The sequence below is a fragment of the Danio rerio genome, chromosome 20 (genome assembly GCF_052040795.2).
Source record: "Danio rerio strain M-AB ecotype USA chromosome 20, GRCz13ab, whole genome shotgun sequence".
Taxonomy (NCBI): domain Eukaryota; kingdom Metazoa; phylum Chordata; class Actinopteri; order Cypriniformes; family Danionidae; genus Danio; species Danio rerio.
In genome coordinates this window covers 17,348,945-17,364,040 of record NC_141040.1, presented here as the reverse complement: position 1 = coordinate 17,364,040, position 15,096 = coordinate 17,348,945, and the positions used below count along the sequence as shown (strand labels likewise).

At 32.9% G+C, this 15,096-nt stretch overlaps 2 protein-coding genes across 2 annotated transcripts in view; one reads left to right on the top strand and one right to left on the bottom strand.

Moving 5' to 3' along the window:
• zyg11 (zyg-11 family member, cell cycle regulator) overlaps positions 1-3,488 on the bottom strand; it is a 29,058-nt gene extending 25,570 nt beyond the window's left edge. The window contains 1 exon segment of the mRNA NM_001040332.3: positions 3,135-3,488. Coding sequence (NP_001035422.1) covers positions 3,135-3,158 — 24 coding nt within the window. The 5' untranslated portion in view covers positions 3,159-3,488.
• Positions 3,489-6,023: 2,535 nt separating this feature from the next.
• On the top strand, positions 6,024-14,121 carry coa7 (cytochrome c oxidase assembly factor 7). The gene is made up of 3 exons (NM_001030084.1): positions 6,024-6,396; positions 8,501-8,641; positions 13,639-14,121. The coding sequence occupies exons 1-3, from the start codon at positions 6,291-6,293 to the stop codon at positions 14,079-14,081; spliced, it is 690 nt and encodes a 229-aa protein (NP_001025255.1). The 5' UTR covers positions 6,024-6,290; the 3' UTR covers positions 14,082-14,121.
• Positions 14,122-15,096: the final 975 nt, after the last annotated feature.

Sequence of the window (15,096 nt, the reverse complement as noted above, 5' to 3'; positions counted from 1 at the left end):
TACTTCTAATCTCACACAGATATAATTCATAAATGAAATATTGAAATATTGTATTTAAATAATATTAAAACATATATTACAAATATTAGACTAATAGACGGGTATATAAAGACAGAGAAAAATAAATGGACAGAGTGATGAATGTTGGATTACAATGAATACAAATTAGATTAAAACATTTTTATGTACAAATTACAGATTTAAAAATCTAAATAAACAATTTAGATACAACATTTTAAAAACATAAAAATCAACACATAACACAATATTTAACATAATAAGTCAATAACAAAATAAATATGTTAAGATGATTAGCCATTTAAATAATATACATCAAATAATAAATCAAATAAATACAACAATGACTTTTTAAATTACAATTTTAATTTAAACAGAGCAACAAAAAAAAAGAAAAGAATAAATAAACAGTTCTTTATGGTTTTCCGTGAAGTCAAAAAGCATTAAGGTGCAGAAGTTTAATAATGAAATCTAAAATAACTCTGATTTGGTCTTCATTGTATTAATTCTGTAACTTTATTTAAACTACAAATGCACTTTTTGTGCCTGGATGCTTTAAACTTAAAATGCCTTTAAAACACATGCAAATGACAAAGTTTTATTCTTTTATTAGTATGCTTTGCTATATATGACTCCAAAAATCTTAACTGTTGTGCCGATCAACTATAATAATAACTCAACAATGCATGTCGATGCTGAAACGATATGCTGTGCAGCCCTAATATAGACAGACAGACAGACAGACAGACCGACAGACAGACAGACCGACAGACAGAAAGACAGACAGAAAGACAGACAGAAAGACAGACAGTCATACAATGTATTATGATTAGTGCAAATTAGACATTTAAAATCAATAAAATAAATCTATTTAAAAGAAATACTTAAATCAATTTAACATGATAAAATAATGAAATAGATACTGGTATTAAATACTTAAATATTAGGTTTAGATGATTAATATTTTTTAAATAACAAACTAAACAAAAAAATCATTTAAATACAAAAATATATTTCTTTTAAGTTTTAAATTTACTAAAATTTAGATTACGATAAGCAAAAATGAATAAATCATTTAAACAAAATAATGACTGTTTAAAATACAATTTTAATTACAATATGCAAACAAAAAGTAAAAACTTAAATAAATCAAAGCAAAAAAAAAAAAATTATTTACATGTCAATTTAACAAAAAGCTTAAAACACTATTAAACAATGAAATAAAAACCAAAAGATTAGATTAGAAGACAATTAAGCAAATAAAATACAGTTGCAAACAGCAGAAAGATACAACAGTAAACTACAAGAAATATAAACTAAAAAGTGGCATATTACAGTAATTGCTAAATGCTGAAGGAGACAATCTAAAACACTTAACGTGAAAAAACATGGCTTAATGTACCAAACCATCAACCAGAGTAACCCAAATTTCTGTCAAACTTTACTTATAATTACCCCTAACTACTGCAAAAAGAACGAATCCCAATTCCATAGATAAAGTGAAAAACATCACATTAAGTGCTTTCTCCCCATTGAAGTCCATTATCAGAAAAAAGCTTAACATTGATTAATATAATGTGATAAAATACTGAATCAAATTTTACTTGTGATTAACACTAACTACAAGCAAAGGATGAGCCCAGTTTCCACAGCTAAAGTGAACAATATTGTGTTAAGTATTTTCCCCTATGTTGTTGCAGGGATCACAATGACATGTAGAAGTGCTTTTTTTGGCCAGCAAGGGTTAATCTGTTATAAATAAAATGTGATTTTATGAACAGCCTTTTTAACATTTGGCTTTCCTCAGTTGTTGTAAAATTGCATTAACTATGAAATTAGGGCCCGTTCTATTGACAATAGTTAGCATTAATTACAAGTAATGTTTGACAGAAACTTGGGTATCCATGGTCAGTGTTAAGGTACAGTACATCAAGTTATTTCCTTATAATGCTCTTCTACAGGGGAGAATGCTTAAAGTGATATCGTTCACTTGATGCACTAAAATAAAAGTTTGTTCTTTTATAAGCTGAAAGTGTTTATGAGTATATTTTTATAGAAATTTAATTGTCTCCAATGAACCACATTAAGCTTTTATAATGGACTTAAATGGGAACAAAACGCTTAACGTGACATTGTTCACTTAGTTCAAAGAATCAGTGCTTGATTTTTTCGCTAGTAGTTAATGTTCTAGTAAAATTTCAGCGATTTTGGTGTGCCCTAATAGTTCAGGGACATTAAGCTTTTTCCTTTTGTAATGGATTTAAAACACATCATGTGAAAATATTCACTGACTAAAATTGCAGCTCATTCTTTAGACATCACTAAGTGTTTGCCATGAGTACGATTTGATAGAAATTTGATTTCCCCCCTCTTGTTCTTAATGTACATTAATCCACATTAAGTTTTTACACAAGAAAATGCTTTTTTTTTTTGTAATTTTTTTTCACTTATATATGGAATTTTGATACATTCTTTTTACAGTAGTTAGGGTTATTTACAAGTAAAGTTTGACATAAGTTTGGGTTTCTCTTGTTGATGCATTAAGCCACGTTAAGCTTTTTTCACTCCAATGAACAACTATTTTATTCAAATTGGTATTTATTCCATAATAAACCAGTTCACATTTTTAATATAAATGTTTAAATGTTGTTATTTGTGTATATTGGAATAAATAAAATAAAACAAAGAAACACTTAAAAGAAAAAAAAAACCTGTGCCCTCGCACAAGAATAATAACAAAATTTGCTAGTCCCAGTGATAAATAACTGAAAGCACCTGGTACTAGTACCCAGTTTTAGGAAAAACCCGTTTGAAAGAAGCAGTTACTATATTACTCAATGGTAACTGAAGAGCATGTCTCAACAGGGTTTGATCTTTAACCTTTCAGCATCTCAATCTCCTCAAGTCATCTTCACGCATTTGCATATATTATTATTATTATGTGTAGTGAATCAAATTATGACTGAAATGCTGTATGTATTACTACAAACCTCTCAGCATGATCTACTGTACTTTAACACCAAAGATAAAGAACATACAGTAAAGCAAACCTGTTTTCTATAAATCACCTGCACCCGTTTGCTAAACACAATACATCTTGCCATCTAAAGCCTTACCATGGTTTGAGAAAGATGGATCATAACGGCCTCGAAATGATGCACACACCAGTTTCTTGTAGATAAATGTGTCTTCGAGTGTCTTGAGGTGTAAATTAAACAAACGCGATCCGACTGAAATGATCTTAGCTTCTTAGCCCGTTAGCCGCCGCCGAACATCAGTCTTCTAACATTTGCAGATCCTACTTGTTGGTACTGAGAAGTGCACGAGCCGCTATTAATACAGTGTAGCTTCTGTTTGTCGTGCGCATTGTTTGTCTGCTTGATTTTTTAGGAATATCTTCTTGTGGACAGCCTCGTACGAGCAACGAGACTTATGTGCTGTCAGGCATTTTGACGGTGTTTTATATTGGGGAGGAGGAAACGGTAGCGACGACGTCTTGACAAGTAAACAAGGTCGTCACACGGGAAACGGATCTGCATCAGAGGGGGCGGGGCTGTGGGCAGGGCTTTCCAAAGATCAACTTCAGATTTTGCATTATGCTTGAAATAAATGGAAATAAGTTAGGTTTTGTGTATATAGACACGGTTTTGTAACAATAATATGAATACAACATAGTATTAAAAATAATATGGATACAAAATTAGCAATATGTGTGTGTGTGTGTGTGTGTGTTAGTTATACACATAAATTTAATATATATATTAAATATATATATATTCATTCATTCATTCATTCATTTTCTTTTTGGCTTTTCTTTTATATACATCATTTATGTAACTATTTAATTATTTGTTTATTTATGTAATTCATGATTTGTGAGTAAACAATAATAATACCAAATTAAAATACTGGCAGAAAATTGTGTGTTTGTGTGTGTGTATATATATATATATATATATATATATATATATATATATATATATATATATATATATATATATATATATATATATATATATATATATATATATATATATATATATATATATATATATATATATATATATATATATATATATATATATATATATATATATATATATATATATATATATATATATATATATATATATATATATATATGCTAATAAAACATTATTGAATGCATAAATTATCATGTATTTATTTTCATAATTATTTATAATTTATGAAATTGTTCACTTATTTATTTGTGTAATTTATGAATTTTGGGAGTTCCGCTGTGGCGACCGCTGATGAATAAGCTAAAAAGAAAATGAATGAATGAATTCATGAATTGTGTGTAAACAATTCTAATACAAAATTAAAATAATAACACAAAGTTATGTATATAAGCTAATAAAACAATAATAAAGGTATAAATGATCATGTGTGCAATCATTTCTAAAATTATTTAATTTTATATATGCATTCATTCATTCATTTTCCTTTGGCTTAGTACCTTTATAAATCTGGGGTCGCCACAGCAGAATGAACGGCCAACTTATCCAGCATATGTTTTACATACACCTATACACTTCTCTTTACACACATACAAAAGGGACAATTTAGCTTTCCCAATTCACCTGTACCACATGTTTTAAGACTTGTGGGGGAAACCTAGAGGAAACCCACAGCAACACAGAGAAAACATACAAACTCCACACAGAAATGCCAACTCACCCAGCTGGGACTCGAACCAGCTATTTTCTTACTGTGAGGCGAAAGCACTACCCACTGCGCCACCGGGCTGCCCTAATTATATATATAATTTATGTAATTATAAAAATTTTTTTGTTTATGTAAATCATAAATAGTGATTATAGAATAATACAAAATTAAAATAATGGAACAATATTATGTATATAGGCTAATAAAACATCAATAATTGTATAAATGTATGTAATCATTTCCATAATTATTTAATTATATAATATAATAATTATATAATTTTTAAATGGGGAATAAACAATAATTATACAAAATTCAAATAATGACACAAAATTATGTATATAGGCTAATAAAACAATAACTAATAAGGGGTGCAATGGTAGCACGATAGCCTCACAGAAGGTAGGTCGCTGGTTCGAGCCCCGGTTGGATCAGTTGGCATTTCTGTGTAGAGTTTCCATGTTCTCCCCATGTTTACGTGGGTTTCCTGCGTGTCTTCTGGTTTCCCCCAGACATGCGCTATTAGTGAATTGGATAGGCTTAAATTGGCTGTGGTGTATGTGTGTGAATGAGTGTGTATGGATGTTTCCTAGTGATGGGCTGCAGCTGGAAGGGCATCCGCTGTGTAAAACATATGCTAAATAAGTTGGCAGTTCATTTCGCTGTGGCAACCTCAGATTAATAAAGGGACTAAGTCAAAAAGAAAATGAATGAGTAAATAAATATAACTTCTGTAATTTAATTATTTGTTTGTGAAATGTTAATCTTAATTTTAAACTATAATGATACAAAATGAAAATAATAACACAAAATTATGTATATAGATTAATGGATACATTTTGTAAATTTTTTTTTTTGTTAAAACAATTTTAGTTTAAGTTGATAAATAAATAAATACAAATTCAATAAAAACAAAAATGATAAAGTTATAATAATACAAAAGAAAAATATTAACATGAAGACAAATAGTCAATACAAATAGAAGATTGTTTTAGTGTCTTTGTTAACAAACACATACAGTTTGAATTATATGTAATGGTAAAAATGATTAAGTAAAAATATGTAGTTTCAAAAATAATTTGGTCCAAACCCTTGACTGAAAGAGTCGTGATATTAGCACACAGTTTACATTTCATTTACTATAACATTTCATTTTCCTCTCAGTTGTTTTAAATACATTTTTAGCCCCAAAATGATATTTTATTCTATATTTAATTAACCAAATGTTAATTCCATTCTTATTTCTATTTATATAGGTTTTTATCATAGGAAAAACAGTCGACCAATCAGTAATAAACAATAGGCGGGGCCTACGGAAGCCCGGTAGTCCCATTAAGCGAAGTAGGAAGCTTGAAGCACGTTCTGATGTAAGTGCTTCACAAAAATAAACATCTGTAACCGCTTGTCAACTCTGAACTAAACGAATCTCTTATGCTTTGTACGGACGCGTTGTTATTCATCTATTAAAAAAAACTTCGCAAGTTCTTGTACAGCCAATACCAGTGACCAAGGTCAAAAGTGTCTTTCCTCGAGACCTTCAGCCGGAGTGCGTCAGGTGTCAAAGTATCCGTAAAACTGAACACATGGCCGGCTTAATCAACTTCGAGGACGAGCAGGAGGTGAAGCAGTTCCTGGATAATTTAGGAGTGGAGTACAGCTACCAGTGTTACCGGGAGAAAGACCCTGAAGGTGGGCAGAGCGCTGTTCTTCTGCTTCTGGTGCTGAATGACTTTTATTTTATGGAGAAATCTGACATTGATTGCCATATTTAGTTGCCTTATATAGTTTCTTTTTTTAGGATGATTTGAATAGCTCTGTTTGGAAAAAAATCGTTTATTCAGATTTGGTAGGATTTTGTGATTTGTGCAAACTATGACAAAAAATTTCCTGAATAGATTGCAATTAGTGTGTTTAAGTTCGATCTTAAGTAGCGCTGCAACGATTAATCGCGGTAAATTGCGTCCAAATTAAAAGTGCTCCTTTACATAACGTGTGTGTGTTGTGTATTAGGGCTGCAAAATATTGGTAAAAAAACTGACATTAAGTTATTTCTGCAATAGATATTGCATTATGGGCAGTTCATTCCGCTGTAGCGACCCCAGATTAATGAAGGGCCTAAGCCGAAAAGAAAATGAATGAATAAATATTGCAATATAAATAAAATTTCAATCATTAAAAAATTTTCATTGATTGGGATGGATTTGAAGGAGAGTGCATCTGCATAACATATATAAACAAATTAAAGCACAGATGGAAACAACAGAACAAAGATAAAAAGCAAATAAACAGTATTTTAAGGTTTGTTGTGGAGTCAAACTATATTGAGGGACAAAAATTCAATGATCAAATCTAAAATAACACTGTACAGTCTTCAATTTTTAAATAATTAAACACAATCAATCTTTGTCAAAGTGGCAAGCTTGTAATGATGTAACTTGCAATTATTTCTTGTTCTCAGATAGTTTAAACTTGCTTTAAATCGTTACATGCCTTAAACACACTTCAAAGTAAAAATCTTTTACAGTATTAAATTATGATTCAATTTCACAATGACTGCACAAAGCATGTGTACTGAACTGTATTTTTGGTTAATTATAATCCTAACTTGACATTGCAGATGTACACATTGCAATATTGAAGCTGAAACGTTCTATTGTGCAGCCCTACTGTGTATATTTATTATATATATATATATATATATATATATATATATATATATATATATATATATATATATACATACATACAGTTGAAGTCAGAACTATTAGCCCTTCTGTTTATTTTTTTCCCAATTTCTGTTTAACTGAGAGAAGATTTTTCAGCACAATTCTGAGCATAATAGTTTTAATAACTCATTTCTAATAACCGATTTATTTTATCTTTGTCATGATGACAGTAAATAATATTTGACTAGATACTTTTCAAGACACTTCTATACAGCTTAATGTAACATTTAAAGGCTTAACTAGGTTAACTAAGCAGGATAGGGTAATTTGACAAGTTATTTTATAACGATGGTTTGTTCTGTAGACTATTGAAAAAATATGTAGCTTAAAGCTGCTAATAATTTTGACCTTAAAATGGTGTTTAAAAAATTAAAACCTGTTTTTATTCCAGCCGAAATAAAACAAATAGGACTTGTAAAAAAAATATTATCAGACATACTTTAAGGGGGGGGCTAATAATTCTGATTTCTGATATATATATATATATATACATACAGTAAATTTACATATGTTATTTTAATACAATTTTTGTTTTATTATAGATGCAATTAATCACTATTTATTTTAACCTAGCACTTATTTTATGTCATTAGTTTTTGTTTATAAATCTTCAAATGGCCTGGCACCTCCTAATCTATCAGATCTACACTTGTATACAGTATCCAGCAGGTCATTAGGGTCATCAGATCAGCATTTCTATCCATACCAAGGACCCAGAGTAACTGAAGAGAGGATCAGGCTTTCACTCTTATAGCTGCAAAGTGCTGAAATAATTTTCCACCTCACATATACACTCCAACTATACATGTTTTTAAAAACCTCCTGAAATCGATTCTTCCGTTTGAGCCTTCAGATTGTGTAATGGTTTGTTCTTATGGTTTAGTTATTTTATTTATGTGTTGTGTGATTCTATCGCATCTTTCTTCTTATGTGAATCTTTTGTAAAGCTGCTTTAGAATGCTAATTATTGTGAAAACAACACGCTATACAAATAAAATTAAATTTTATCTCTCCTCCTTCTCCTCCTCCTTCTTCTTCTTCTTCTTCTGTGTTTTCTCTTTGCTTAGGGTGTCACAGACTGGCGGATTACTTGGAGGGAGTGAAGAAGAACTACGAGTCCACCGCTCAGGTCCTCCAGCACAACTGTGAGGTGAACGCACACGCGCAGAGCTGCTATAAACTTGGGGCTTATCATGTCACCGGCAAAGGTAAAAGCCAGCAGTTGAGTACACCGAGAATTTATGACCAAATGCATTAATAAGTCCTCAATCTCACCTCAAATGAACATAACACTGTTATTTATTTGTAGATTCTTTTAATAATACATAAAAATACACATGAAAGTCTGTTTGCTTTATCGCCTAATTACTTTCAGATTATAGCTTCTAACTGTTTATTGATTAATTGATGTCTATAGAATTAGTCTAAATATTTTTTATTCGTAAAAAGTAGATGTTATTGTAATTTTTGGTTAGAATTTTATGTTATATCTGAAAGATTTAATGGAAAAGATGCTTTAAAAATGAAACAAAATAAGCAGACTGTTCTCATGAGTGCGGATCACATTTTTTTATTATATTATTTAATAATTATTATTATTTCGAGGGTGTAAATCTGTGGTAAATGTCTGTTTTGTTTACTTGCCTACATATAACAGATATTACTTTAATTAAAAAGTAATATTTAGATAAAGACTGTATAGTAAAACAACTGAAGTTGACCAAAGTGCTGTACATGGGAGTACTAAAGACAGAGAAAAAAATAAAATGTAAATAAATAAATAAGTAAAATCAATTTTAAAAACATTAATCAAGGAGTATTCATAACTAAACAAAACATATAGGTCTTTAAAACAAACTTAAACACAGAAATGAAGGGGAAATATATATACATACTGTTTATTTTATGTATACATTATATTCAGAAGGTCATGATTCACACTCGTTACATAATTACCCTCTATAGCTTAATTTTACATTCTTTCCGGCACAACGTTTCGGCACAGTGTACTTCAGTGCTTGACACAATGTTCTCACCCCACCCTCATATTTTACAGTCAATCACATAACGTCCTTAAAACAATCTAATTTTTGATTTAATATAGCGAACAACCCATGGAATATTTCCTCCACCTGCAAAATCTCCATTGTACAGAAAAATAACATCTGAATTATCAATATTCACTTATTCATGCAATTAATCGAAAATCCGGTTTCGATTTCGTCTTCTAACGATTATGAAAAACCATTAATCGAAATATACGATTATTCCATCATATACCGCCTCCTTTCCAGTTGTACACATTTGTTGCTCTGCAAAGCTCAGTTTCACGTAAAAAAGAAAGAGCACGTGTTGTTGTGTGTGTGCGCGCACCGCGCTTAGCCTTGGACAGGTGGCGCGCGCGCGCGCGTGTGTGTGTGTGTGTGTGTGTGTGCGTGTTTGTGTAGCTTTTATCTTTGCTATGATGACAGTACATTCTATTAGACTAGATATTTTTTAAGATAGGCTACTAGTATTCAGCTTAAAGTGACATTGAAAGGCTTAATTAGGATAATAAGCAAGTCATTATATAACAGTAGTTTCTTCTGCAGACAATCAAATATATATATATATATTGCTTAAAGGGGCTAATAATATCGAGCTATTAAAATAGGTTTCAAAAAGTTTTAACCTGATTTTATTCTAGCTGAAATAAAACAATTAAGCCTTTCTCCAGAAGAAAATATTATAGGAAATAATGTAAAAAAAAATCCTATGTTAAACATTATTTGGGAAATATTTATGTATAAAAATAAATTCACCGAAGGGCGAATAATTTTCACTTCAACTGATAATCGTTTTAGATAATCGTGATTACAGTTATGACCAAAATAATCGTGATTAGGATTTTTCCCATAATCGAGCAGCCCTAGTATTCAGTGAGCATATCCGTAATATATTAGGGTCCAAGGCCATTTAGTGATTTATAGACAAGTAATAATACTTTAGACTCTATTCTGAATGTATTTGGGGGACAGTGTGAAGACCTGAGGGCAGTTGTGATGTGCTCTGATTTTTTGGTTCTGATCAGAATCCTGGCCGTAGCATTCTGGATGAGCTGCAACTATCTGACTGTGTTTTTGGGAAGGCCAGTGAGGAGTCAATTACAGTAATCCAATCTACTGGTGATAAGCGTGTTTGTTTGCTAGTTTTTGAGATGATAGTATGCTAATTTATTTACTGCTTTGGCATGACTATTGAAACTCGGATTTGACTCCAGAATCGCACCAAGATTCTTGACCTTGTTTTTTGTTGTTTGACCCCTAGAGCCAAGGTACGCATTCACCTTGAAAACCTCATCTTAGTTCATAAATGTAATGACTTCAGTTTTCTTGTTGTCTTCGGCACGTCCAACTGTTAACTTCATCAATGCGTTGGCAGAGGGTGACAATAGGGCTGTAGTCATTACGCAATAAGGCTAGTAGATCTGAGCGTCATCAGCATAGCTGTGGTAGAACATTTGGTTCTTTTACATTATTTGGCTCAGTGGGAGCATATACTATAAAGGTTGAACAGGAGGTGCCAGAATTGAACTTTGTGGGACTCCACGTCATGGGTGTCCACATCGACCTATGGTCACCTATACTGACATAGTAACCTCTCCCTTCAAGGTAAGATCTGAACCATTTGAGGACCGTCTCAGACAGCCAAACCCAGTTTGCCAGCCTATCCAGAAGTATGATGTGATCAAATGCAGCACTGAGATTGAGTAATATCAGCATTGTTAGTTTGCCTGAATCTGTATTTAGGTGGATATCAATGTTGATCTTTATAAAGGCACTCTCTGTACTATGATGGTGACAAAAACCAGATTGAAAATTGTCTAAACATCCCTTGAAGTTTAGGAATGGGTTTAAAAAGATGGTTCAACTTTTTCAATGATTGTGCCAATAAAAGGGAGATTTGAAATCAGCCTGTAGTTGTAGTTTTCAAGAGGGGTTTAGCAACTGCAGTTTTATGTAAGTTTGGAAACATCCCTGAGAAAAGTGAAGCATTTACCACTTTTAGGAGACTCTGTTCTAAACAATTAAACACTGTTTAGAAGAATGATGTGGGAATCGTGTAAAGCAGGTTAATGTTTTCATAATCTGTACGATCTTTTCCAGGAGTTTACATACTGTTTAAATTCTTAAGGTGAGATTGAACATGTCTGACGTCGACACAACTTGACTGATTGAATGAGCAGATTGCCTTTCTGATATTTTTGATCTTAACAGTAAAGAAAAACTTGTTACATTTACTTTTAGAGAGAAGTTCACTAGCAATCCTACTGAGTTATCATAATCCTTTGGGGGTGATCCTTATGATTATATACTGTAATTCAAATGTAACTATTTATTTATTTCATATATACAGTGCATCTGGAAAGTATTGATAGCGCTATGCTTTTTCTACATTTCCTAATGCTACAGCCTTATTCCAAATTGGATTAAATTCATTTATTTACTCAAAATTTTGCGCACAATACCCTATAATGACAATGTGAAAGAGGATTTTTTTTTAATTGTTGCAAATTTATTAAAATAAAAAAAAAAACTTACCAGTTACATGTACCTAACTTAAGTCCTTGCCGGTGTGTTGAAGCAAGTTGGAGCTAAAATTTGCAGGACACGGGCACTCCAGGACCGAGTTTGGATACCCGAGACATTAGTATTGACATAAGCTCTAAATTGAGCTCAGGTACATTCTTTTTCCTCTGATCATTCTTGCAGCTTAATTGAGTTGACCTTTGGTAAATGAATTGGTTGGACATGATTTAAAAAGGCATACGCCTGTCTATATAAGGTCACAGGGTTGACAGTGCTTTTCAAAGCAGAAACCAAGCATGAAGACAAAGGAATTGTCTGTAGACCTTCGAGACAGGATTGTCTTGTGGTACCAGGCTGGGGAAGGTTAAAGAAACATTTCTGCTGCTCTAAAAGTTCCAATAAGCACAGTGGCCTCCATCATCTGTAAGTGGAAGATGTTTGGAACCACCAAGACCTTTCCTAGAGCTGGCTGGCCATCTAAGCTGAGTGTTTGGGGGAGAAATGCCTTAGTCAGGGAGGTGATTGATAACCCAATGCTCACTCTGTCTGAGCTCCAGCGTTCTTCTGTGGAGAGAGGAGAACCTTACAGAAGGGCAAACATCTGTGCAGCAATCCACCAATCAGGCCTGTATGGTAGAGTGGCCAGACGGAAACCACTCCCCAACTGGAATTTGCCAAAAGGCATCTGAAGGACTTTCTGACCATAAGAAACAAAATTTTCTGGTCTGATGAGACTAAAATTGAACTCTTTGGAGTGAATGTCAGGCATTACGTTTGGAGAAAACCAGGCACCGCTCATCACCAGGCTAATACCATCCCTACAGTGAAGCATGGTGGTGGCAGCATCATGCTGTGGGGATGTTTTTCAGCAACAGGAACTGGAAGACTAGTCAGGAAAGAGGGAAAGATGAATGCAGCAATGTACAGAGACATCCTGAATGAAAACCTTCCTAGAGTGCTCTTGAGCTCAGACTTGGACGACTATTCATCTTCCAGCAGGACAATGACCCAAAGCACACCACAAAAATATCGATGGAGTGGCTTCACAACTACTCAGTGTTGTCAGAATGTCATTGAGTGGCCCAGCCAGAGCCCAGACCTAAATCTTACTGAACATTTCTGGAGAGATCTGAAAACGGCTGTACATCGTCGCTTCCCATCCAACCAGATAGAGCTTGAGAGGTACCGCATAGAGGAAAGACCAAAAATTCCCAAAGGCAGGTGTGCCAAGCTTGTGGCATCATATTCAAAAAGACTTGAGGCTGTAATCGCTGCCAAAGGTGCAACAAGAAAGAATTGAACAGTGAATACTTATGTACATGTGATTTATTTTCAGATTTTTTTATTTTTAATAAATTTGCAACAATTTAAAACACTTTTATTTCACATTGTCATTATGGGGTATTGTGTGTAGAATTTTGAGGAAATATATGAATTGAATCCATTTTGGAATAAGGCTATAGTATAGTATATTTCAAAAATTGAAGCGCCATGAATACTTTCCTGATGCACTGTAATAGTAAAATTAAATAAATATGGAAATACTCGTAATTAAACAGTGTTCACATATAACTAATGTTAGATACATGTGAGAATGAGTAGTTTTATTTCATATTTCAATCTTCTTTTGTCATCAGGCGGCATGAAGAAATGCTTAAAGACGGCATACTCCTGTTTTCTGAAGTCGTGCAACACTCAAGGGAAGAAGTCTGTGGATGCTTGTCATAATGTGGGTCTGCTGGCTCAGGACGGGCGGGCACTGGAGACCGGTCCTGACACCACTGTGGCCCGGCAGTATTTCGAGAAGGCTTGTGAAGGAGGCTTCGCTCCCAGCTGTTTCAACCTGAGCACACTGTACATCCAGGGCTTTCCAGGGCTGGACAAAAGCATGCCGTTGGCGCTGAAATATGCACTGAAAGCCTGTGATCTGGGACATGTGTGGGGCTGCGCCAACGCCAGTCGCATGTACAAACTGGGCGACGGGACAGATAAAGACGAGCAGAGGGCAGAGGAGCTGAAGAACAGGGCGAAAGACCTGCACGGGCAGGAGAAAGAGAGACAGCTCAAATTTGGGGAGTGAGATTGTGACCATCTGTTTTCATATCGCTGATTTAAAAAAATAAATAAAGTAATTTATGTTAATAAAAAAGGCCTTAGATATCATTCTGTCAAATCTGATTCATGACTGAAGGGGATTTATTTCATTTAAAGGGACGGTTCAAATGAAACCATCATCATTTACATTTTAAAAAAAGTTTCTTCTGTTGAACACAGAAGTAGATATTTTGAAGAATGCTTGTTGATGGTAGCCTCACATATTGACATATTATCCTACTGCGGATGTCAAGAGGTGCCAGCGACCAACATTCTTTAAAATATCTTCTTTTTCATTTAATGAAACAAGTGAAATGGTGAATAATTGATGACAGAATTTTTAGTCTACTTCAAAGCATCTTCTTTTGTGTTCAGCTGAAGAAAGGAACAAATAAACGTTTAAAAACCACATGAGGGCGAATAAAAAATTAGGAAATTTTCATTTTTGGGTGATCTGTCTCTTTAAGTTCCCATTGATATAGTCTTCTATTAATATTAAAGATATTCTTTACAGGCAGCAAGAAGGTTGCTGGTTCGAGCCTCAGCTGGGTCAGTTGACATTTCTGTGTGGAGTTTGCATGTTCTCCCCTTGTTGGGTTTCCTTGATTTGCTCACTAAAGCCTTTGCATTGTCTCGTGACAAACAAAATCTGATTCATTTACAGCATTTAATTGAAGCATTTAATTTCAGTTAGCTTTTAATAATAAAAACAAACTAACAAACAAAGGGTTGCATTAAATTTTAAAGGAAAACCATATCTATCATTCTCTCTCGCTTCTCAGATGGGATGATGGGCGAAATTAAAGGTCACAATGGGCCAACTTTAGCACCCGGGCCCTAGTTTAAGTGTCTGTTAAAGTTTTATTTATTTATTTATTTGTTTATATATATATATATATATATATATATATATATATATATATATATATATATATATATATATATATATATATATATTTTTTTTTTTTTAAAGCAAATTAAACTGACAACAAGGTAAGCAA

What these genes read in the sequence shown, in the direction of transcription:
- coa7 (NM_001030084.1), top strand. Translation starts at nt 6,291, where the DNA reads ATGGCCGGCTTAATCAACTTCGAGGACGAGCAGGAGGTGAAGCAGTTC. An exon ending in CCGGGAGAAAGACCCTGAAG is followed by an intron (nt 6,397 to 8,500) that starts GTGGGCAGAGCG and finishes CTCTTTGCTTAG; the next exon opens with GGTGTCACAGACTGGCGGAT. An exon ending in TTATCATGTCACCGGCAAAG is followed by an intron (nt 8,642 to 13,638) that starts GTAAAAGCCAGC and finishes TTTTGTCATCAG; the next exon opens with GCGGCATGAAGAAATGCTTA.